Below are 23,792 nucleotides of genomic sequence, written 5' to 3'. Positions count from 1 at the left end.
ATGCATTTTAGTAGGTTGAACCAGGGCAGGACTTACTCAGTTAATGGTAGGGCATTGGGGAGAGTTACAGAACAAAGAGATCTAGGATACATGTTCATAGCTCCTTGAAAGTGGAGTCACAGGTGGACAGAGTGGTGAAGGCGGTATTCGGCATGCTTGGTTTCATCGGTCAGAACAGTGAATACGGGAGTTGGAATGACTTGTTGAAGTTGTACAAGACATTGGTAAGGCCACACTTGGAATACTGTGTACAATTGTGGTCACTCTATTATAGAAAGGATATTATTAAACTAGAAAGAGTGCAGAAAAGATTTCCTAGGATGCTACCGGGACTTGATGGATTGAGTTATAAGGAGAGGCTGGATAGACTGGGACTTTTTTCTCTGGAGCGTAGGAGGCTGTAGAGGTCTATAAAATAATGAGGGGCATAGATCAGCTAGATAGTCAATATCTTTTCCCAAAGGTAGGGGATTCTGAAACTAGAGGGCATAGGTTTAAGGTGAGAGGGAAGAGATACAAAAGTGTCCAGAGGGGCAATTTTTTCACACAGAGGGTGGTGAGTGTCTGGAACAAGATACCAGAGGTAGTAGTAGAGGCGGGTACAATTTTGTCTTTTAAAAAGCATTTAGATAGTTACATAGGTACGATGGGTATAGAGGGATATGGGCCAAATGCGAGCAATTGGGATTAGCTTAGGGGTTTTAAAAAAGGAGTGGCATGGACAAGTTGGGCCAAAGGGCCTGTTTCCATGCTGTAAACCTCTATGACTCTAAACAAAAAATAGTCCAGAATGTAAAAATCTACAGTATTAAAATGTTGAATATGTTGCGACATGTTCCTGTTTATTTAACAAACATTAGGGGTGGGGTTGCTGCAGATGTGGAGGTTTTTACTTATGGTTGAATCTGCAGTGACCTATGTGTAGGTAGAGGCTACAGAAAGCACATCTTCAGGAAGAAAAATGACAAAAGAACTGTTTTTATTTTTAATCTGTGTAAGTATACATTTTGACAGTACACCTTTTAATTATTCCCCATTTATCTTCGATTCATCCCAATTTCTGAGGAAGAATTACGGAGCGGTCTACACAAACGGAATAAACCATGTAATGCTGAAACAAATTTTGGTGACTTAAAAATGGATGGTTTGAAATTAATATTGAAAATATTAATTATTTTTGTTCCAATTTGGGCTTCATTGACAGTTCATACTTTGGCAAAATACAATCAGGGGATAATGGATAATGACATTCAATTTCTACCCAGTAATTCCTACTTCCGTTGAAAATGTTTAGATCTTTTATATTATAATCGGAAGTGTATTATCACTTTATTACTTAGAAATGTGAGACCCTGTATGTTAGCAGCAACCATGCATAATTGTAAATATTTCCTTATGATTTAACTCAAATTTCAAAGCAAAAATCTCCCATAAGAAGACAGGCGCTTATTAATCACAACCAGCAGAGTTTATAAAACTACAAAACCTTGCACTTCAAATAATGATACATTCAGAGTAATAATACATCACCTGCAGAAGTCTTCCTCTCTCAGGCAGGCCCTTGAATTGAGAATGACTTGCTTCCACTCTGGTTTGATGAGTTTTGAGATGGCTGTTGAGTCCAGTGTGCAAACTGCAGACTCGTATGAAGCAGGTGGTGCTTGAAGGCTTAGGTAGACAAATTGTCTGGAAGTTTGTGTGCTCCCTCCGAGATCTCAACTTCACCTCTGCACATTCTTGATAAGGTGTTTTGATCAATTTGGTGCCCTCCGAATGAGTCTTGTCCATTTTGGTTGGTCATAAAGCAGGCTCTCCCATGAGCAGATGAATATATTTAACCTCTTCAGGGATGCATTGAGGACATAGCTAAATCATTTCCACTGTCCTCCTGGCAGTCTCTTGTTGCAATCAAATTCCCTGGAGAGCAGTTGCTTTGGGAGTCTTCTCTCAGTCATATGAATGACAGAAACATACAGAGCCACACTAACAGGTACCATGACTTATGAATATCATAGTCCCTCACGACTTATGTATTTTCAAATGACAACTTTAAAAAACTTATCATATACACAGGTCTGGCAATGATGTGTGAATATTAAGGGTAAACGTAATAAATTTGTTATTATTGCGTAATTTGTTGAACATGTTAGTTGTGCTAACTTAAGTTCTGTACAGAATTTATGCATTATCAGAGATTCTGTCTTTCAGTTCAGCATTAAATTGATGCCCAGCTACTTGTTTGATGAGGTGTAAAAGATCTTAAAAGAGCAGGGAATTCTTCCATGTCCTACCCATCCTTCAGCCTGTGCGACTGAAAATAGATTCAGCTGTTTAGATCATTCATCTCATTACATTTGGAAAATCTTAAATGATGTAAATTGTTTGCTGTGGGCGGGAATTGAATGTCATTCTCCGAGGAGAGTTTGGTGGTGGGGGGGACAGAGAGGGAGGATTTAATCGAGTGACAGGGTGGTGGCATTGCCATCTTCCTGCCTCAGCCTCCATTCAGTTTCGGGTGGATGGCTTGTGGACCATGGCTTCCCACCCTGCTGCAAATTGACACCCATAAGTGGCATTTAATGTCTTCTTAAGGACCTCTTGTAATATGCCTTTAACGATAGAAGCATGATATCACTCGAAAGGAAGTCTATCGTGCGATCCAATTTTAGTTTCACTTTTGCTTTCAGCAGAGTACAAACCCATCGCTCTGCAGTTCTGATGTATTCGAATTTTATACCTCTGTATAAATGTTCCCATGTGCTTCGTCACAATAAATGGGCCCACAGAGTGTTTACCCAATCCCTTGTGAGTGATTGTAGCCTTTATATCATGGTATGCAGCAGTGGTACCTTCTAAACAATATTGTGCTCAGCCTGGCAAGCAAAATTAAGTAAAGGTGCGACTTAGAGTGCAGCTTTAGATTATGCTACAGGCCATGAGATGACCCTTAGATGTTCTGGTCAGACCGCAATGGAGTCACAATGTTGAAGATTGTTGAAATTGCAGCATGGTGACTAGACAGAGAAAGTTTGCAGACACAGTGCCAGATTGTGCTCAGATAAAGAGCTGGCAAACCACCAGATCTCTCGTGGTGAGAGAGTGGGACAGCATGTTGGGAGGACCAGCATTGGGTTAGCTCAGTTGGGAAAGATGCACAACCAGGACGTGGGCAAGATTAATAGTGAGTGAGGGAGAGTTTTAAAATCATAGAATCCCTACAATACAGAAGGAGGCCATTTGGCCCAGCAAGTCTGTACTGACCACAATCCAACCTAGGCCTTATTCCTGTAACCCCACACATTTATCCTGCAAATCCCCCTGACACTAGGGTCAATTTAGCATGGCCAGTCAACCTAACCTGCACATCTTTGGACTGTGGGAGGAAACCAGAGCACCCGGAGGAAACCCATGCAGATACGGGGAGAACGTGCAAACTCCATACAGACAGTGACCCAAAGCCGGAATTGAACCTGGGTCCCTGGTGCTGTGAGGCAGCAGTGCTAACCACTGTGCCGCCCGTCAAGTGAAAAAAAAAGTCAGGAAAGTGGCTATGATTATAACAGGTGGAACTTCAGAAAAGCACATGAAAGCAGCTACGGTGATTCTCACCCCAGGAACTATAGGAGAAGGAAGATGAAAGGGAAAGTTTCCACAAACTTTCCCAGTCTGAATTAGGATGCAGCTGACCTACCATCCAAATTCGAAATGTTTAAACAGCGCACACAGCTATGGTTTGATGATTTGGGTTTGTCTGAACCAGACAAGCAAGCCATAAACATTCACCTAACCATTGGTAATGAAGGTCTACAAAGTCTGACTATGTCAGGATTAACAGCAGAAAAGCTAAAATATCTCGCCAAAAGATATGGAATACGTTGGAAGACTGGTTCAAAATCAGATTAAACTTCTGTATTCATTGGCTAGAGTTCATATTATTTCAAAAGCAGCCTGTAGAATCCATAGACTACTTCTTTAACAGATACAGAAAAAAATCACATACTGGGATTTTCTAACGCAGAACTTGCAAACATAATTGTTGAGTTGGTAGCATCCACTCTCATGGAAATATTCCAGACAAGCCCACATTGAAGAACTATTCAAGGATGGACAAAGTGATCCTCACAGGTCAACAAAGCTTACAGGTTCTAAATATAACCCCAATTGTTGACACATGTACAAAAACACCCAAACTGAGCAAGTCATGTGGAAGGTGCATGCACCAACTGCACAGCTTTTCAGAAAACCTGCAAGATGTGTGGCAGAAAGGGCCATTGGCAGCGGCACAAAAGCAATGACTGATGCAGCTGCAAGAGCCGTACTCTGACTGACTAGACATTACAAAACAGGTACCTTCAGGATATTAGAATGCCCCTCCTGTCAGAAAAGAATACATGAGATGATTGACACACCAAACACATGACGATGATGTGCACACAATGAGCAAGGAACACGTGATTCACACCGTCAATCTTGTAGAAAACATTGACGTTGTCACACGCACACGGACATATTTTGGATAAGAAGACTCACCAGAGAGACAGTCTATTGGCCAGGTATGAACAAGGACTTTGAACTCGTTGTAAAGTGCAAGGCATGTCAAGTTAGGATGAAGAACCATTGATTTTGCATGAAGTTTTACACATCCCTGGTCCAAAATTGCTTCCAACCTCTCATGTGCATGGCACTGACTTCATCATTATCATTGGCTACTTTACCAACTACCCCATTATTCAACATTTACATAACATCAAGCACATTATTAAGTGCTATTTTCAGTTTATTTGTTGCACCTAGAAGGTCATAACAGTTAATGGTCCACAAAGCCATTTCAGGATATGTGAGAGAAGTGGAATATCAATCATGCTATTTATTCTCCTCATTGTTCTAGATATAATGTCCAAGCTAAATGAATGATTTGCATGGTGAAATCTCAATTTCTTAAATGTAGACAGACCAAGCAAGATATATATATAAATTAAAATGTTACATCTGAGAGAGACACATTTAAGTGCAGCTATTCCATCACTGGCAGAGCTCATGTTCACCAGACCAGTGTATACCAATCTACCTATTCCTTCCTCCCCACTACTCTCTCAGAAACTAGAGAGAGCAACTTTTAGAACTGTAAGAGAATATGACCAATGTGCACAATAAAAGTGTGGGTACAGAACTGACAGATTTACAGTTGAGCCTTGTTTCCATTTAGGATCCCACAGGAGGTACATGGCATCCAGTTAAAGTGACAAAGATGTTTTTGGAACCAAGGTCCTATGAAGTAGTTACACACAAAGGCGCAATGGCGAGGAGTAACTGTGGATAAATCAGATCCATTCCAACTCCTCAACCACTGTGCAATGCTATTGCATTAAAGACTAGATCCCAAATACAACTAGGAACAACATCAAGGAATGATAACTCCACGGATCAATGTGAGCAATTAAAGAAGCTTCCAGATAAGGTTAGCATTAGAAGGTCTGGGCACACTAGCAGATTACCTTTATGCTTTAGGAACTCATAGATTTTCCGTTGATATACTCATGTAATGGGATATAAACACGTCTTGTAAATAGTTATATCTTTCTGGAAGAGAGAAAATAGCTTTAAAAAGAAAGAAGAATGTTGTGGTATGTTTTAAAGGATAGGAGCATGGAATCCCTAGAAGCGAAGAGTATAATGCAATGCAGTTTTAGTTTCACTTTTGCTTTTAGCACAGTATCCACGCACAGCTCTGCAGCTCTGATGGCTTCAAGCTTTATACCTCTGTATAAATGTCCCCATGTGTCTAGTTTCTAAATGAACCCTTATATGTTCAGCCAATCCCTTATGCATGATTAAGGCAAAGTACTACAGATGCTGGAATCTAAAATGAAAACAGAAAAATGCTGAAAAATCTCAGCAGGCCTGCCAGCATCTGCAGAGAGAGAATGGAGCCAATGTTTCAAGTCTGGATGACCCGTCGTCAAGGATCACCCAGACTCGAACCATTGGCTCCATTCTCTCTCCACCGATGCGGTCAGACATGCTGAGATTTTTCAGCATTTTTCTGTTTTTGTGCCTTATGAGTGATTTAGCCCTTATGTAATTATAAAACATGACAATCGGCACCCTTAAGTAAAAAAAAATTAAGCGCCATTTAAGGGCCTTTATCCATTTCTTTAGTTCTGATGAAAGGTCATCCAACCTGAAACGTTGGCAGGAATTTTACCAACACGCCGCCCCAGAATCAGGGCGGGCGAGTCTCGCAGAACGGAATTCTCTGTTGGCCGAGCGAGGTCGTAAAATCCTGGTCGTTAACTCTGTTTCATTCATGTTACCTTACCTGTTGAGTTTTTCCTGCACTTTTTTGTTTTTGTTTTTACAGCCTTCATTTGTTAATAATTCAGTGCATATTCTATACTATGTTCCAGGACGTTTGCACAAAAATTGTGCCTGCTCTTAGTTTGATGATTACAGTTACAAAGATTTGCTATATAGAGTATTAATGTGTGATTTAAATAGTTGTTTGGTAGCACAGAATTTGAGTATTGCTGAGAAAAAAGACATGTTGAAGTTTTTTCTCTTGCACTCATCAGGACACTTTGCAAGAATACCAGTGTAAGGGGAAAATAACAATTTATACTGGGATGAGAAGAGAGTGCAGATTGGTTGACAGGTGGACTCTGATTGGTAGAGGCATTGCCATGGAGAATGCTCTAGTTGTACCATATGCACACAGCGTCGGGTTCAGCTAAACAAAATATGTGACAGCTGACTCATTCCTCAGGGCAATACCTTGACCAATCAGGGTTAAACTATCTCGTTTAAATTTCAAACCATGTTTAGCAGCTAACTATCGGTCTCCATCAACTGAAGCATTCTCCATTAACACCTGATACTCTGTAAATGTGCACTCTTTTCTTCATGCTTGGGGTTTGAGTGTGTGTTTGCGCACGTTATTGGGAAGTAGGATACATTTGTACATTTTAAATAATTTTACCCGTGTGGGTTTTAGCACAATAAAACTAAGCCCTTATGTGCTAAACTCAATAATACCTATCTGGCTTATCACTTACAAGACTGAACGCAATCAATTACTTACTGTATTGACAATTCAGCATTCTTTTAAAATTCAAAACATCTGCTATAACCAAACAAAGAGTGAGAAAAGAGGAAAACCAGTCTACCCACCCCCCCATCCCCTCACCTGGTCATAAGATATGCTTTTGTTGAGAGTCAGAAATCTGTTAGTTAGTGTGCACTGAACAGAAATTTGGGGTTATTTTATAATGGTTGAAAATGCTTGTACAAGTAATTAATCCTGCTATGGTCACATGCCAGCTCCCATATATTTAATAGGGCAAGGGTTACGTGCGTTTTAATGAAAACATTCACAACTGACCACAGAGGAACCAATATAAAGGTACAAAAAGTACAATCAGAGGAAATTGGTATAACAAGTCTGGTGAAACCCTGCCCTCAATCAGTATTGTTTAAATGTACTGAAAACTGCCAAATTTCATAAGGCAGGACTTCCATAAGGAAGTGGAGAAAACACTGGAGTGAATGATTACTGGAAAGTACAGACAGTGGCTGTTGGTTTAATGTGTTTTTGCAGAACAGCCTGCATAAGAAGACCCAGGGCAGAACTGTACAGAGTAGGTACAAAATATCCCGAAGCTTCCTTTATGTAAAATTTATTTTAATGTTTTTTCCTCCCTCATTCCTACATATTTGACTATGCAAAGATGGAAGAGCAAAATAAGGAGTGCTGTTCATGTAGTCCATGGTGACTTCTGGAGTGTGTGTTACTTTATGGCTTGGCCAACCAGAAGCATATTGAAACACAAGGCTCAAGTAGTAAAGAAAACACTTAATTGAAATGAGTGGAAGTGTTGATTATTGCTGGATCTTAAAATCTTAAAATGCAGGCAAAGCTGGAAAGGCTGTTTTATTATGCATCCCTCATTGTCTTGAGGAAGTGATGTGACTTTCTTAACCCAACACAGTTCATGGGGTCCAGGTGTTCCAATAATGATATACGCTAATGAAATTACTATAATGAAATCATTATAACATTTAAGAAAAACTTGGACGGGTTCATGGATGAGAGGGGTGTGGAGGGATATGGTCCAAGTGCAGGTCAGTGGGACTGGGCAAAAAATGGTTCGGCACAGACAAGAAGGGCCAAAAGGCCTGTTTCTGAGCTGTAATTTTCTATGGTTCTATGGTTCTAAATATCAACAGTATTAGTACAAGTCAAAATTGTGTGTGAATTGGAGGTGGTGATGTTCTGACAGCTTTTTAGCCTTATTCTTCTTGATGGGGAGGGTTACAATGGGAGGAGGTGCTATTGAAATGACCTTGTTGAGATGCTGCACATTGAATCTAGTGAGAGGGACCTGGTTAAGCAGACTATTCTTCTTGGAGGGTGTTGAGCTTCTTCTGCATCTGAACTTGCCCTGGAAAGTGGTGAGCATTCCATCATACTCAAATTTGAGCTTTGTAAATGATGGAAAGGCTTTGAGGAGCCAAGAGATGAGCTAAATATCAGAGTGCACATATCCTCTCCCCTGGTTTTGTAGCTATGATGTAGATATAAGAGGGTCCAGGTAAACCTCTGATTAGAGGTTCCTCCAGGATGTTGATGCTGGAAGACTCAGTGATGAATGTGTCCATGAGATTGAAGAAGGTGGTTGGGCTTTTCCAATTGGAGGTAACTAGAAAATAATTTTTTGAACTTGCTTAATGTAATCTGCCACCTATCAGCCCAAGCCTGGTTGTTGTCTATAGCTGTGATAAGTTGCTTCATTTCTGGAGCTGAATTCTGAAAGTTTCAGTGAAAAGTATTCACTGCTGACGTTATGATGGAAAGAATGATGAAGCAGGCATTTGATCTGAGAACTGTGTTGAGGAACTCGTGTGGGTGAAAGTGATTTTGGTGAATGACTGCCTTTTGGTTGATCATTTAATCATTGCTGATGATTGGGAAGGGGCTGATGGAACAGTAATTGGTTCAGGTTGATTTGATTTTCTTTTTGTGGATGGAGCCAATTTGGGAAATCTATTGCATTGATGGTAGATCCATATCTGTACAGAAACAGTTCGGCTGATTATGGTTCAAAAGCAAAATACCACGGACGCTGGAAAACTGAAATTTTTTAAAACGGAAATAGTCAGCAGGTTAGGCAGTATCTGTGGAGAGAGAAAAACCTTCCATCAAGGCTACCTAATTCTGGAACTCAGCACCACAGCTGATGTGACTTAGGCCGGGATTTTCTTTCCCCCAGTAGTGGAACCCACCGCAGGGAATGGTGTGGGCCAGCCAAAGATCCATTGCCCGAAAATCCCACCCTTAGGCTGTATTCAACGTAAACAACCGTTTCTGAATGTCCCATGGAATGAAGTGAATTGGCTAGGGAGTGGCATCTATAATTACAGCATATATAGAAGTTTATTAATTCAAATTGTTTAATTTTTTTCAGATTACTGGAAAAGAGATTCCACATAATCCCCAAATCCCTGTTTGGCTTCAATTCTATGCAGTGCTGCATTTTGTCTTCATTCTGGGTGTTTACATACACATATTTGCCAATAAATCAGTAAGTATTTGTGCTTCAATGTAATACTGTGTTTTGTTCACTTTAAGGAACACAAAACTCTATATCAGTTCATGATGAGGGTCAATTTGAAGCAAAATAATAGTTATCATGACCAGTGTTTGGAAATAGTCCTGAAAATGGCTACAGAGCTAACTTTCAAAATTCTGGAAATGCCCATCCTCTGAATGCAAAAATCAGGAGAACCTTGATGAAGACCTGTAATCCTCGGTGACCAGCTCTTTTATGTAGTCTCAGAATTCTTTTCAAATGTGTTTTAAAAGTTTAAAGTTTATTTATTAGTGTCATAAGTAGGCTTACATTAACATCTCAATGAAGTTACTGTGAAAATCCACTAGTCGCTACGCTCTAGCACCTATTCGGATATACTGAGGGAGAATTTAGCATGACCAATGCACCTAACCTGCATGTCTTTCAGACTGTGGGTGGAAACTGGAGCACCCGGAGGAAACCCATGCAGACACTGGGAGAATGTGCAAACTCCACACAGACATTGACCCAAGCCGGGATTCGAACCTGGGTCCCTTGCGCTGTGAGGCAGCAGTGCTTGCTACTGTGCATCCCATAGGTGCTGGCTGAACAATGATAGAGCAATAGAAATTTCTGAGCCCTCCCAACTTTGCATCATGTTAGAACGTCCATGAGTTACCCAAAGTCGGTATGTAGGGGCACTCAAGACATTGTTGTTCAGATCCTTCTCAGAGTGAGAATCCTGACAACAAGCAGAAGACAGACACAAATATGAGTTTATTTTTTTCAAACATCAGCCAGAGCGCTGAGGTCCACTTTTCTTACCGACTCGATTTCTCAGACTGAGTTGGAGGTGTAACTAGGCTTTGTTTAAAACTCAAACCCCGTGTTTGTGGACCAGTAGCTCGGCTTAGATAGGCAAAAGGTCTCTTTTGGCATGTTGCATTCCTGAAATAGGAGAGTGGGTCCAAGAAAATTGGCACCATCAATTATTTAAAGGCAGGTCTGGCTGACGCAATGTATAATGCTATCTTTCCACAAAATCACTGCCCTCCTTATCTGCCTTAATCTTGTCCTTCATCTAAACTCCACACATTCATGGCTATTGACACCACATGTCGCCGCACTACCTCCATTGTACCAGTCATGGATAAGGTAATTTCTGATCATTTCCCTTTATCTCACACCACCCAGTTCTGCTTCCCTTTGTACTCTCCCCGAAAGAAATTCTTTCCTCATTTGTTTACAACTTAATTTTCTGTGTGTCTTTTTCCCTTTGACAACATATTTCTGCAGCCAATTATCTGCTAAACTATACCCTCACCTCTACCTTTAGTACTTTAGACCTCAGTAAAACCATTACTCTTCCTCACCCAAGACATTCCCCCAGAGAAGAGGTCCCTACCTATGAAAGCAAGTCACTTCCAGTAAGCGTAAATGAGCCATGTTACAAGCTCAACTGATGACTTTACGTTGATTGCTAGTGCCGCTATTAACACATTTAAGATTGTTCAGCAAGTGCTGCCCAGTCATGGAATTACATCTAACAATGGACGTTTTATTTTGGGATTTGCAAGTATGAGCTGGTTGAATACAATCTGTACTCTGTCTATTGCAAACAACTGAAGGAATAAGCTGTTTGATTTGATCAGCCAATCGTTGGCATGTGTGCTTATGTACCTGGCATTGCAGCAGCGAAACGAGGAATACGTTCAAGCTTGCACCTTTTTGTAATTACCTGGAGCTTGGGGAGCCAATAGTTCCCAGTCACATTCTTTATGCCAACCCCTCAGCCAATCAGAGTTAACTTGCCAACCAATCAGCACCTTTTTGTCCTGTAGTATAAATTGATGTGCCTTTTCCAATTTGACATCCTTGCATGTACCTGATAAGTGCAAGGTGAAAAGCTTCAACGTCATATCACCCTTCAGCAATAATCAGATTCATCATTTTTTTCTTATTTGTTTTTGTGGGACATTACTCTGCACGATTTGGTGTTATATTTGTCTCGATAAAATCAGAGTAATTGATTGGTTGTACAATTTTCTGAGGCTATGATAAAATGCAGACTTAATATAAGTCCTTTCCGTTTCTATCCCCTTGATGTGCAGGCTCCTGTTCCTACTCTGCCACATCAAGATATTTAGTTTAGCTTCTTCCCAGTTCATTATACAACATTCAGTATCTTGAAGCATAATGAAAATGGATTGAAATATTTCTACTTTTCTCCAGGAAACAATGTAAAATCAATGTAGCATTCTTTTGCATATACAATGGAAAGGATTGTCAAATGAAATAACAGGTTATTATTTAGCTTAAATGTTCTAAAAGGACGCCATGCTGTTGTAGCCAGGAAACATACCCTGCGTCTTTTATTATTCATTCAAGAGATGTGGGTGCAGCTGGCTAGGCCAGCATTTAATACCCATCCCTAATTATGGTGGTGAGTTGCCTTCTTGAACCACTACAGTCAGTGTGGTGTAGGTACCTCCTGTTCAGAGGGAGTTCCAGGATTTTGATCCAGTGATAGTGAAGGAACAGCGATATATTTCCAAGTCAGGATGCCATATTGCCGTAGACTTTTGGATCAACTTTGTTTCAAAATCTGTTTTAATCCTTTAATCCAATAAACTCAACCTTAGTCGTTCAAAGTAACATTTTTGCTTGGTTAAACAGGCTCTATCAGAAATCACAATCCTGTTTGGAATTGGCTATGTAATGCTGACGCTGACTTCTGTTGGATTGATGATGGAGAACAGGCAAGAATTTTTAAAACTCTACCAAAACAAATGATTCTCCTTTTTTCCCTTTCTCTTTATTTCCTTAATTCATCATTTTCTTTCTGTTAATCACTTCATTCCTCATTTCCAATATGTTGGAGTTGAGTTTCATCAGGTGCAGAGGGGGTTGCAGAAAACTTTGCAGAAAATTGGGTGGAAATCTGTTCTTGTTGATTATTATCTATTTTCAACCCTGCACAAATTCTTTGTTGAAACTGGGATTGAGGTTACAGCCTTAATATAGGTGTGAAGTAGGTGGAATCTTCATTGATATCTGTTCAAATATCTGGAGTGTGCCTCACACCCATGACCTTCTGACTCAAAGGCAAGAGTGGTAACATTGAACCAAGGCTTATACCTGAAGAAGAGAATGAATCATGAAGGGTTGTCAGAAAGACAGGATATCCAAGAATTGCTCCATGCCCTGTAACTAATACCTACATAATTCATCTATAGACAGATCTGAAATCAGCACACATTTCCCCACTGTGAATGAAGGCTCCTCGTCCTAAAAACATACATGAATTCCTGACTAACCATTGTCAAACCTGGTTTAGAAGCACTCACTTCCAGCGTGCCATATTTAATGCAATTCTGCATGAAAGCAAACATGCCAGGATGACTGAGCGTATTGCATAATGTGCTCTCGCTGCCAGGATGCTACCATGCCATTTCTATAAGACATGACACCATTGACCTATCCTGTCAGGGTCTTTTTCAACAAGAAAGGCAAGTGCCAAAATGTGTCATTGCCTGCAAGGGTTGTGAGGACATCTGCGGCTATGATGCAGCCTCGGGCTGGCAGTTGTAGGGACAGTACCCGGTCACTTGTAACATGAAACTCAGCTGGATCTCCTGATAAACTGCTGACTCGATGGAATGGCATTGGGTGTTCTCCTTGCAATCACCTCTTTGATTTCAGCAACGATAAAGTGTATTGCTGCACTGTCCTGTCTTTTCTGCAGACCTATCCCTGCACTTGGGTTCTCTTTCTCTCTGTCAGTTCTCAATTCCCTTCACATTATGTCTCAAATGGGATCTCAATCCATTAGCTATCTTTCAAAATGTTGAAAGATAACTAATGGGTTGAGATCCCATTTGAGACACCCCATGAATTTTCTGAAGTTGTAGGGTGGGATTTTACGGCTTTACTTGTCCCAAAACTGTAAAATCCCACCCAAGGTCAATAGACCTTCTCATGCTCTGCCCTTCGCTCGCTCCAATTCCTGTGGCGGGCAGGCTGGTAAAATTCTGGCCATAGTGTTTTATTGTGATGTGCTTCTTTAATTTTCCATCCCTTTCAAATGGACAGACACTGTAACTGAAGTCCTTCATGGATTGTCTGAGTTTTCATCTTGTGCTGTGAATAACAAAAATCACCTCAGACCAGAGCAGTGAAGAGCAATTTCCACTTGGCCTTTCAGTTGTGATTTGTGTTAGGCTTTAACCACTTGGAAATGACTTGGATCTGTCACTAGAAATTGGTCCCATTACTTCCGTCCTCACATTGAAATAACTCCCATGAGACCGGTGTCACTTCACCAAATCCAGATTGATTTACAATTGTTAGTAATACTCCGACAGATACTTCCCAGTACGGAGTACACAGCCTGAGTGCCAATAACCCAGACACTCCACGTTATATACCTCTGCAGGGCTCCCGGACTGGACAGCATTAACTGCCTCAATCAGGGAGCTCATACTCTAACAGGTCCACCTGATGGACCTTGTTAAAGTCCTAACACATATGTTTTGCCTCTTTTTCCTATTTGTGATGTTAGATCAACACCTTTATTTTCCTCCATTGTGAGTAAAACTGAACGTTCCGGCTTATTCTGGCAGTTTAGGTTTGTTGACATTCTCTAATCAGTAATTGTATTTCGTCCAACATTAACAGATCGAGCGTAGCTGTTTTGGAAACCATCCGCTGCTGTGTTTTCCTTTCTCTTGAGCTGGGTTCTTTGACTGGTCCTTTCAAACTAGTGACCGAAGTAAGTGATTTTCTTCATATAACTTAGCTCAGTAATAGAAAAAAAAAGTTGAAATGTATTTGTAGCAAAATTTGTAAAATGCATAAAGCACTGTTTGTCATTAAAGTTGCATTACTATTGAAAAATATGCTGAATACAATATTATAACTTTTGACACCTCGTTGTGGAAAGAATATGACAGCATTGGAAAAAGTGCAATGGGGTTTCTCTCAGAAATTGCAAAAGGTGAAGGGTTGGATTTTTTTCTTGGTAATGGGCTCAGTACTGAAATTGCACCAGAGCTGCACTTCTGCATGTTATTGGTATCTCCTCCAGATATAAGCCCAGGTTTTCTCAGTGTAACCTCAATCCATGTTCATGATGTACTCCTGGTGTTATTAATACCATACATTTGCAGATTGCCTCTGGGGAGGAGGAGGAAAATCTAAAATCTAATGTTGCTGCAGCTGTAAGGGTCAACATATGTATCTAATAATGTCAGCAATGCAGTAACAGAGGTGAGTGCTTCTCTAGGGCACTTAGCCCACAAGGACACTGTAAGACTAATGGGGAGGCAAGACACTTTTAAACAGTAGAAAGATTATCAGTTTTATTGTAAATGACATGTTTCTGTTGATAAAGACCACAATGATTAAGGACAAGGTAGGGAAATGTAGAAAAAATGATTCAAATGGAAGCCTTGGTAGCTGAGAGGAGAGCTCAGAATCAATTAAGCAAATGATCTGACTCTATCGATGGCAGCATGTTCAGATCTTAGTCAGCCTTGAGTTTAAAGAAAACTCAAAGGGCAAAAATTTCCGTACCCCCAACACGCGGTGGTTGAGACGGCCTGACATTGGCTAGTGGCAATATCTTCTTGCCACTACTGCCAACAGGGTTTCCTGTTTAAAGCACTCCCCACTGCTGGGAAACCCCCAGCGGAGGTTCGCAGGCAGCGAAACCAGAAGGTCCTGCCGGCAGGAATGGCCAGACAATACCAGTGTCTTGTGAAATATTGGTGAGTGATCTGATGCCTGTTTTAGGTTGTTGCCTCGGATGCCTTAAAAAACAGGCTTAACAAATTTGGCAGTGGCTCATATACACATGCTGATTGAAGCCGATTGCCCCAGTGATAATTTTATCAATACACATACTATATGCTCAGAAAAATGGGTACAATGCATCCCAGCTTCAACTTTTTTTTCATGTCATGTCTGACAAATCTGTTAGAGTTCTTTAAGGAGGTAACAAGGAAGTTAGATAAAGGAGAACCAGTAGACGCGATTTATTTAGATTTCCAGAAGGCCTTTGACAAGGTGCCACATAGGAGACTGTTAAATAAGTTAAGAGCCCATGGTGTTAAGGGTAAGATCCTGGCATGGATAGAGGATTGGCTGACTGGCAGAAGGCAGAGAGTGGGAATAAAGGGGTCTTTTTCAAGATGGCAGCCGGTGACTAGTGGTGTGCCTCGGGTCAGTGCTGGGACCACAACTTTTCACAATATACATTAACGATTTGGAAGAAGGAACTGAAGGCACTGTTGCTAAGTTTGCAGATGATACAAAGATATGTAGAGGGACAGGTAGTATTGAGGAAGCGGGGCGCTGCAGAAGGAATTGGACAGGTTAGGAGAGTGGGCAAAGAAGTGGCGGATGGAATACAATGTGGAAAAGTGTGAGGTTATGCACTTTAGAAGGAGGAATGGAGGCATAGACTATTTTCTAAATGGGGAAAATGCTTAGACACAAAGGGACTTGGGAGTCATTGTTCAAGATTCTCTTTAGGTTAACGTGCAGGTTCAGTCGGCAGTTAGGAAGGCAAATGCAATGGTAGCATTCATGTCGAGAGGGCTAGAGTACAAGAGCAGGGATGTACTTCTGAGGCGGTATAAGGCTCTAGTCAGACCCCATTTGGAGTATTGTGAGCAGTTTTGGGCCCCATATCTAAGGAAGTATGTGCTGGCCTTTGAAAGGGTCCAGAGGAGGTTCACAAGAATGATCCCTGGAATGAAGAGCTTGCCGTATGTGGAACAGTTGTGGACTCTGGGTCTGTACTCGTTGGAGTTTAGAAGGATGAGGGGGGAACTTACTGAAACTTACAGGATACTGCGAGGCCTGGATAGAGGGGACATGAAGAGGATGTTTCCACTAGTAGGAAAAACTAGAACCAGAGGGCACAACCTCAAGCTAAAGGGACAATCCTTTAGAACAGAGATGAGGAGGAATTTCTTCAGCCAGAGAGTGGTGAATCTGTGGAACTCTGCCGCAGAAGACTGTGGAGGCCAGGTCATTGAGTGTCTTTAAGACAGAGATAGATAGGTTCTTGATTAATAAGGGAATCGGGGGTTATGGGGAAAAGGCAGGAGAATGGGGATGAAAAAAATACCGGCTATAATTGAATGGCGGAGCAGACTCGATGGGCCGAGTGGCCTAATTCTGCTCCTTTATCTGATTATCTTATTTGTGCAGTTCCTACTTCCAGGCAGCAGCTCCCTTCCATTGAGTGCAGCTTCCCTTGAAGAGGGCAGATTGCTTTGATGAGGAATGGACTGCCTGTACCACATGAGATCAGCCCCTGTTGAGCACTTAGGCAGCAGCAGCACAAGCCTCCCTCAGATCAGCCCATCAGGAGGCAGCATCAAACTTGCGTTCTGCCAACCTCAGCTGCAGAGCACATGAGCCCTGACTCCAGCACCTAAATATTGACCATAATGGATTTCCAGCCTACATTATTTAAAAATATATATATAGCGATGTGTTATTAACAAGGCATTAATTTGACTCAAGGATTTTAATGCATATTCATAAATGATTTAAGCATTTATGCTTTGTGATTAGCGGTAATGAATTCCTCAAGATTAAGTTATGGTCTTATTACATAACCAAACTATTCATACCTCACCATTGCCAGGCTGCTCTGCGCATTTACATTTTTTGAATATTCTCTTGGATCACTAAATTTACATTGAAGAGCAGAATTAAAGTTGCTGAAAAGTATTAAAACGGCAGAACCTTTTTAAAAATAAATTCCCACTGCTTTGGAAATGTACGTGTTATGTGTGATGACTTAAACAGTAGTGACTGTTGGTGACCTTGACTGCTGACTCTCTTTCAACTTCCACAACCGTGAAAATGGCTGGAACTTTGAAGAAAAGCAGACTTACTTTCGACATCATTCCTCCTGTCCTGTACGGGACACTAAGCAGCAAGACCCAGACACCAGTCCCGGTCCGTCGCAATCTCTTTCCCTAAAGTACAGGTGGTATCCCACCTCTGAATACCCTCCTTAAAACTACTTCACCACGTCTTGTTTGGCAGGCTCAGTGATCTCCTTCCGCTGGTGGTGTCCACTCTGTTGAGCTCTGGTGTATATCCAGGAGACGAAGTAAAAAAGTAAAGTTTATTTATTAGTCACAAGTAAGCTTTACATTCACACCGCAATGAAGTTAGTGTGAAAATCCCCTAATTGTCACACTCCGGCATCTGTTCAGGTACACTGAGGGAGAATTTAGCATGGCCAATGCACCTAATCAACACATCTTTTGGACTGTGGGAGGAAACCGGAGCACCCGGAGGAAACCCATAAAGACACAGGGAGAATGTGCAAACTCCATACAGATAGTGACCCAAGCCACGAATCGAACCAGGGTCCCTGGTGCTGTGAGGCTGCAGTGCTAACCACTGTGCCACCGTGTACCTGACCTGCCAGCACCAGTTGTCTCTCTAACACAACGCTCCACCCTATTCCCGTAACCCCATATATTTACCACTGCTAATCCCCCTAATCTACACATTTTTGGACATTAAGGGGCAATTTAGCATGGCCAATCCACCTAACCTGCACATCTTTGGACTGTGCAGAGAACTGGAGCACCCAGAGGAAACCTACAGAGACATGGGGAGAACATGCAACTCCACACAGTCACACGCAGCCAGACCTGGTGTTGTGAGGCAATGCTAACCACTGTGCCACCATGCCATCCTTTAGGTAGGGCGGCTACTTGTTTCTGTAATGGTGATGGCTTTTACAGGGTGAGGGTGCGAGACCCATGCTCAACCCCTCCCTTTTTAAGCCAGGCTTGGGAATGGCTTTGGCAGAGTTGAATGGCAGAAAATACTGCAAACGTTCAACAGGTCACACAGCATCTGTGGGGAGAAACAAAGTTAATGGGCTAAATTTCCAGCTTTCACCATCACCCCTCCCCACAACCTCAAAGCTGGGAGTGGAGGCAATAGTGAGGTGTCCCCAGAAAACATCAGCGGCCGCTGGCGTGTCTGTTACAGGATGCTGTTCTTAGCACTGATATTGTTAACCAGTAGAGATTAGGGATTCTGTTCTCCTCTGTATTGAGGCCAATGAAAGCAGTTTAAAGGCTCATTATGTGTTAGTTAAAGTTAAAATGATGGAATTTTTAAAAGGGGGGTGTGGGTTGTTTCTGTTGCAAATCAGTTGAAGGAGGCAGTCAGGGTGGGTGGGATGTGGGGGGCTGGGGGTGTGTGTGCAGGAGGCAGGTAGAGAGTGGTGAGCGAGTCATGGATTCCCCAGGGCATCACACCAGGTCCAGAAGAATGAGAGTGAGACATAGGGGACTGCACAGATGACTGGGAGATTGGGCACTCACCGTCAGGATCAAACCAAGTCACCAGCCGCACCATCATGGGGACAGCAGAGCAGAGGCAACACTCTGGATGGGTCCTATGGGGATATATGGCCACTGAATCCTTTGGGGTGGCCACAGACAGAGGTGCAGTGGTGATATCTTGAACAGCTATTCATTACAACAACCATTGAGCAGGCTGTTGAGCATCTGAAGATCAATTTTGGTGCCTGGACCAGTCAGGTGGTGCCCTCCAAGGCCCTTTTTCAAGGTTTGGGGTCATTATGGTGGTTCGCTGTGTTCTCCAATATGTGGCCTACCAGAAAGTAGACCTTGAGGATGGTGAGGCCATGGAGGATGCAGTTCATCAGAAAATGAACAGGAGTAGGAAGTAAGAGAGAAGGAGGAAGATGATGCTGAACAGAGAGATGAATGATGCAGTAGCCTTCTCCTGCCATTCTCTGGGTAAAGGACTTCTTCCTCGCAGTCTCCAACATTAGACCTGGGTTGCCATTGATGAAGTGAGGGGCAGCCCTGCCTTAGCTCCCCTGTGTTCTCTCAAATATGTCTTGTCGAATTGGGTTGCAAATTATGCAGTTTAGTGCTCTGCCTGTTCCATCACATGTTAGATAACATGTGATGGAACAGGCCCAACAAACAACATAGTTATTTACAGGTGGTTGCTTGGTTGCAGGCTTTCACACAATCAGCTGGTTTCCTCCTCTGCAGCTTCAGAAGTGGCTGGTGTGTGGAGTCTAAATGAGTCCCACACTTCATCCAACCCATCTCCATTGCTGTCCACACTAGCTCTAATTGAATAGAAACCCATCTCCATTATCAGTTAACCGTTGGCCCCCATGAAAATCTTAATCGATTACACCAAAGGGGTGGACTTCTAACTCCAAAGCAGACCCAGTTCTTGTTTCCCACCTAGCTCTGTGGCAAAAATCAGCCCAGTGTTTTGAGTCGAAGGACTTTCATCACAACCAGTAGTCCCAGTGTTTCTATTTTTAATTTGGTTTTCCAGAATCCACAGTATTTTGCTTTTGAATTTTGAGCTGTCTTGTCACGATATTACTCACACAGTACGTGAATAAAGGAATAGCTTTAATAAAGCCCTATCGTCTAATTGCTTAAAGCAACTACAGAACGAACCTTACAGCAAATCCTATCTTCAGTGTCACTTCTGTAATTTGTATCTTAGAGCATGGAAACGCAAATGAAAATGAATTCTCCGCAGTGCCAGATACCTTGAGGCATTCAGAAAACAGCAGAGTTGCAGAGAGCTATTGCTGTATCACACATACATTAAGGAAAAAGCAAAGGAAGTCTTGGTGCAAATTGAACTGTTATTTTTCGAAGTTTAGGAAGAGGTAATTCAGAGCAGTTGCCAAATTACTAAAACTGAACAGGATATTGAATGATGACTATAAGCCACTATTTAGATTAGAAGCTGAATTAGGTTGCAAATTATGCAATTTAGTGCTTTGCCTATTCCATCACATGTTAGATGAGTCTTTGGCCCAACAAACATAGTTATTTATAGGTGGTTGCTTTATTGTTTTTAGTAGACAGTCTGTTATTTAACCAATAATGACTGACAAAAGTGAGAATTTTTCATGCTGGGAACTGTTTTGGCTTGAGGCTAAAGTTATTCTAAGCATGATTTGATTTTTGCATGACCTATGCTCACTAAACCACTGCTGCTTCATTTTTTTAAAATAGAAGTTATACATAAGCCAGATGGAAATGAACTTAAAAACTACAATTACACCAGTGAAGAACAATGAAATTCATGGACATTGTGAATGCCATTATTACAATCATCTGTCAAATCCTTAAATCTTTCGAGTATTTCAGCAGTAATTTAGTATTCACATCACGTTTATGCAGAATAAATATTTGATTGTAACCTTCTGGGATGATACTTCATGCATTTTAATCAATGGTGATTAATTTATACATCATCCTCTTCATATACCATGGAAAATGAGAACGAGGCCCATATATTGGGGGCAATGAACTTAATTTTCAATGAATGTGCAACGCATTCACGATTCATACTTGGTTTCCTCGTCAAGATAATTCCCATTATTTTCAAAGTTCATCAGATTTTTTGGTAATTTCATGTACTTAGAGCTTTTATTCTGTGAAATGAATGTTTGACACTAGAGGCTCCATTATTAGGCATTGCTTACACTGCTGCCAACAAGAAGGAGAAGTTTCTCAAAAACTCGTTTTCTTTTACTTTAAGCAGTGTATCTTTTTTTAAAATTCTGGCACATTTTCTTGTGACACTTCCACTTTCAGAATTGCAACATTTTCTGAGGTTTTGATTTAAAACGTGGAATTACTGGAAGAAGAAGAAACAAGAATTCCAACTCCAATAATTGGAAACCATGCAGCTCTAACAAGAGCTATTTCTCTGACCCCATTTCTGCCTTAGAACCCAGCCTCCCTGTCACTTAATTTGGCTGTGGCAATGTCTGATGGTCCCTGCTCTCACGCCAAGAATCAGGCAGTGATTCTGGATGCTGTCAAACCACTATCTTGCCAACATAAGCAATATAGCAGTGACATGTCATGGGGTCACTGGAGAATTTAAGATAGTTAGAATGAAGAACAAAGAGAATAAAGAAAAGTACAGCACAGGAACAGGCCCTTCGGCCCTCCAAGCCTGTCAATTATGATGCCCGAACTAAACTAAAGAAAAACCTTTTGCTCTTACTCGGTCTGTATCCGTCTAGTCCTTCCCTATTCATGTACCCATCCAGATGCCTCTTAAATGTTATTAATGTGCCTGCTTCCACCACCTGTTCTGCCAGACATCCACCACTCTCTGCGTGAAAAACTTCCCTCGCGCATCTCTCTTAAACTTTCCCCTCCAACCTTGAACTTGTTCCCCCTTGTAATTGACACTTCCACCCTTGGAAAAAGCCTCTGACTATCCACCCTGCTTATACTTCTCATAATTTTGTAGAGCTCTGTCAGGTCTCTCCTCAGCCTCCCTCCTTCCAATGAAAACAATCCTGTAACATTTCTGACCCATGGAGGTTAGCTTCAACTAAACAGAAGTTTAAAATTTGTGATCACCAATCGGAACTCCATTTTAAATTTGGGAATTACACTTTGCAATTGGGAGAGACATCCAAAGGGATGTCAATTCAACATTGCCCATTTTCAACTCCTGCCCAAAGTCAAAATTACTCCCAGGTTGAGAAAGTGAAAGAAACTAAGTGATATTTCCCTAAAACATAAAACGATCATAAACCATTCGATCAAACCTTACCTTATTTAAAAAGTGGACCTCACTGAACCAAAAGATGGCTGTTGCAAGTCACATAATTCACAAGTTGGCTGCAGTCTATGGAAATTTCCAAGAACAGTTCCAGGACAAAAGCTCAACCCTTATCCTTGTGAAATCTCACACCTCTCATTATGAGGACACATTACAAACAATGAAACCAAGGACCAGCAGACAATCCATCTTCCCAGTTTGGTCCTGAGAAGCCATCAAAACTCATTATACCGGGAGACCCGCTAAAGGCTGCTATTTATATCCTAAGGTGAACAATCAATTTTGACCAGAGACATAGAAACTGCTTGTCAGCTTGCAATGGATTCATTAATGGGGGACATCACATGACCTAAGCTTTTGGCCTTTCGAAATCTTTAATATTACATTTCCAGGCTTGCAAGCGGGAGGTTATGGCCTAGTGGTATTATTGCTAGCCTATTTATCCAGAAACTCAGCTAATGTTCTGGGGGCCCGGGTTCTAATCCCGCCATGGCAGATGGGGGAATTTGAATTCAATAAAAAAAAATCTGGAATTCAGAATCTACTGATGACCATGAAACCATTGTCGATTGTTGGAAAATCCCATCTGGTTCATTAATGTCCTTTCGGGAAGGAAATCTGTCGTCCTTACCTGGTCTGGCCTACATGTGACTCCAGAGCCACAGCAATGTGGTTGACTTTAAACTGCCCTTGGACAACTAGGGATGGGCAATAAATGCTGGCTAGCCAGCAACACCCATGTCTCATGAATGAATAAAAAAAAATTCAGTCTGCTGTTTAAACAGCAGTCTGAAAACATCAAAGCAGGATGCCAGGCTGACTAACAATCTGCATCAACTACAAGCCTCCTCGAATCATGGTTCTTTGGAAGATTCCTGCCATCGCCTGCTGAATATGCCCAGTCTCTGGATGCCAACTTTATCTCTCCACATCACCATCAACTTTAAAGGACTGCAGCAAAATTCTGATTCGACTGGCTGAACTGTAGCTCCTCCATGAAGAAACACTTGCTGGACTGTGGCAATCACATGAACTGGCATCCACATCTATGGTGCTTTTTCTTTAAGTTTCTCGTAGTTGTAAAATCTCCTCTTTCCTATCTTTTTATTGTGTGCTTGTGTGCATGAATAGAGTTGCAACAATTCCCCAGTTTGAATGTCTGAATAAACTGTACTTCTAATTAAACCTGAAAGAGAGTTCACTGCGAGTCATTTTAAAAATTGACCTCGCAAACCGGGGATTTGGGGAAACACACCACAGCCTATGTCAAAAATGTGAACTCCTTTGCTTACAGACAGGCGGCGTGAAAATAAAAGAGTTCAGTTTGGCCTTCCTTGCCTGTAAAAATAAAAAACATTGTTTTATCTCCGCCTCCCCCTTTTGTGATGTTAACAAAGTCATATTTCTGTTGGCTTGAGGAATTCATCGTAGGCCTTCTCTTTGCTGCACAGCAGTCCTTGTATTTTGATGGTTCTCCCATAATGGTGTTAGGTAGGGACTTTTAACTATTAAAGAACAGCAGCATATGTTCAAATCAGGATGTTGTATGATCTGGAGGAGGATGTGAATTTGGTGATCTTG

The 23,792-nt window shown here is 41.5% G+C and overlaps 1 protein-coding gene across 2 annotated transcripts in view; it reads left to right on the top strand.

The window, feature by feature from the left end:
• The window catches only part of agmo (alkylglycerol monooxygenase), a 331,096-nt gene that overhangs the window by 237,698 nt on the left and 69,606 nt on the right, over positions 1-23,792 (top strand). The window contains exons 10-12 of one of the 2 annotated variants that reach the window (XM_078238391.1): positions 9,462-9,578; positions 12,243-12,325; positions 14,244-14,337. In XM_078238391.1, coding sequence (XP_078094517.1) covers positions 9,462-9,578; positions 12,243-12,325; positions 14,244-14,337 — 294 coding nt within the window. The remainder of the gene's footprint in view (positions 1-9,461; positions 9,579-12,242; positions 12,326-14,243; positions 14,338-23,792) is intronic. The other variant, XM_078238398.1, reaches the window with a different exon arrangement.

Source organism: Mustelus asterias, chromosome 2 (genome assembly GCF_964213995.1).
Source record: "Mustelus asterias chromosome 2, sMusAst1.hap1.1, whole genome shotgun sequence".
Classification (NCBI taxonomy): domain Eukaryota; kingdom Metazoa; phylum Chordata; class Chondrichthyes; order Carcharhiniformes; family Triakidae; genus Mustelus; species Mustelus asterias.
Note: the sequence above shows the minus strand (reverse complement) of the source record. Positions and strands in the feature narration are given on the sequence as shown.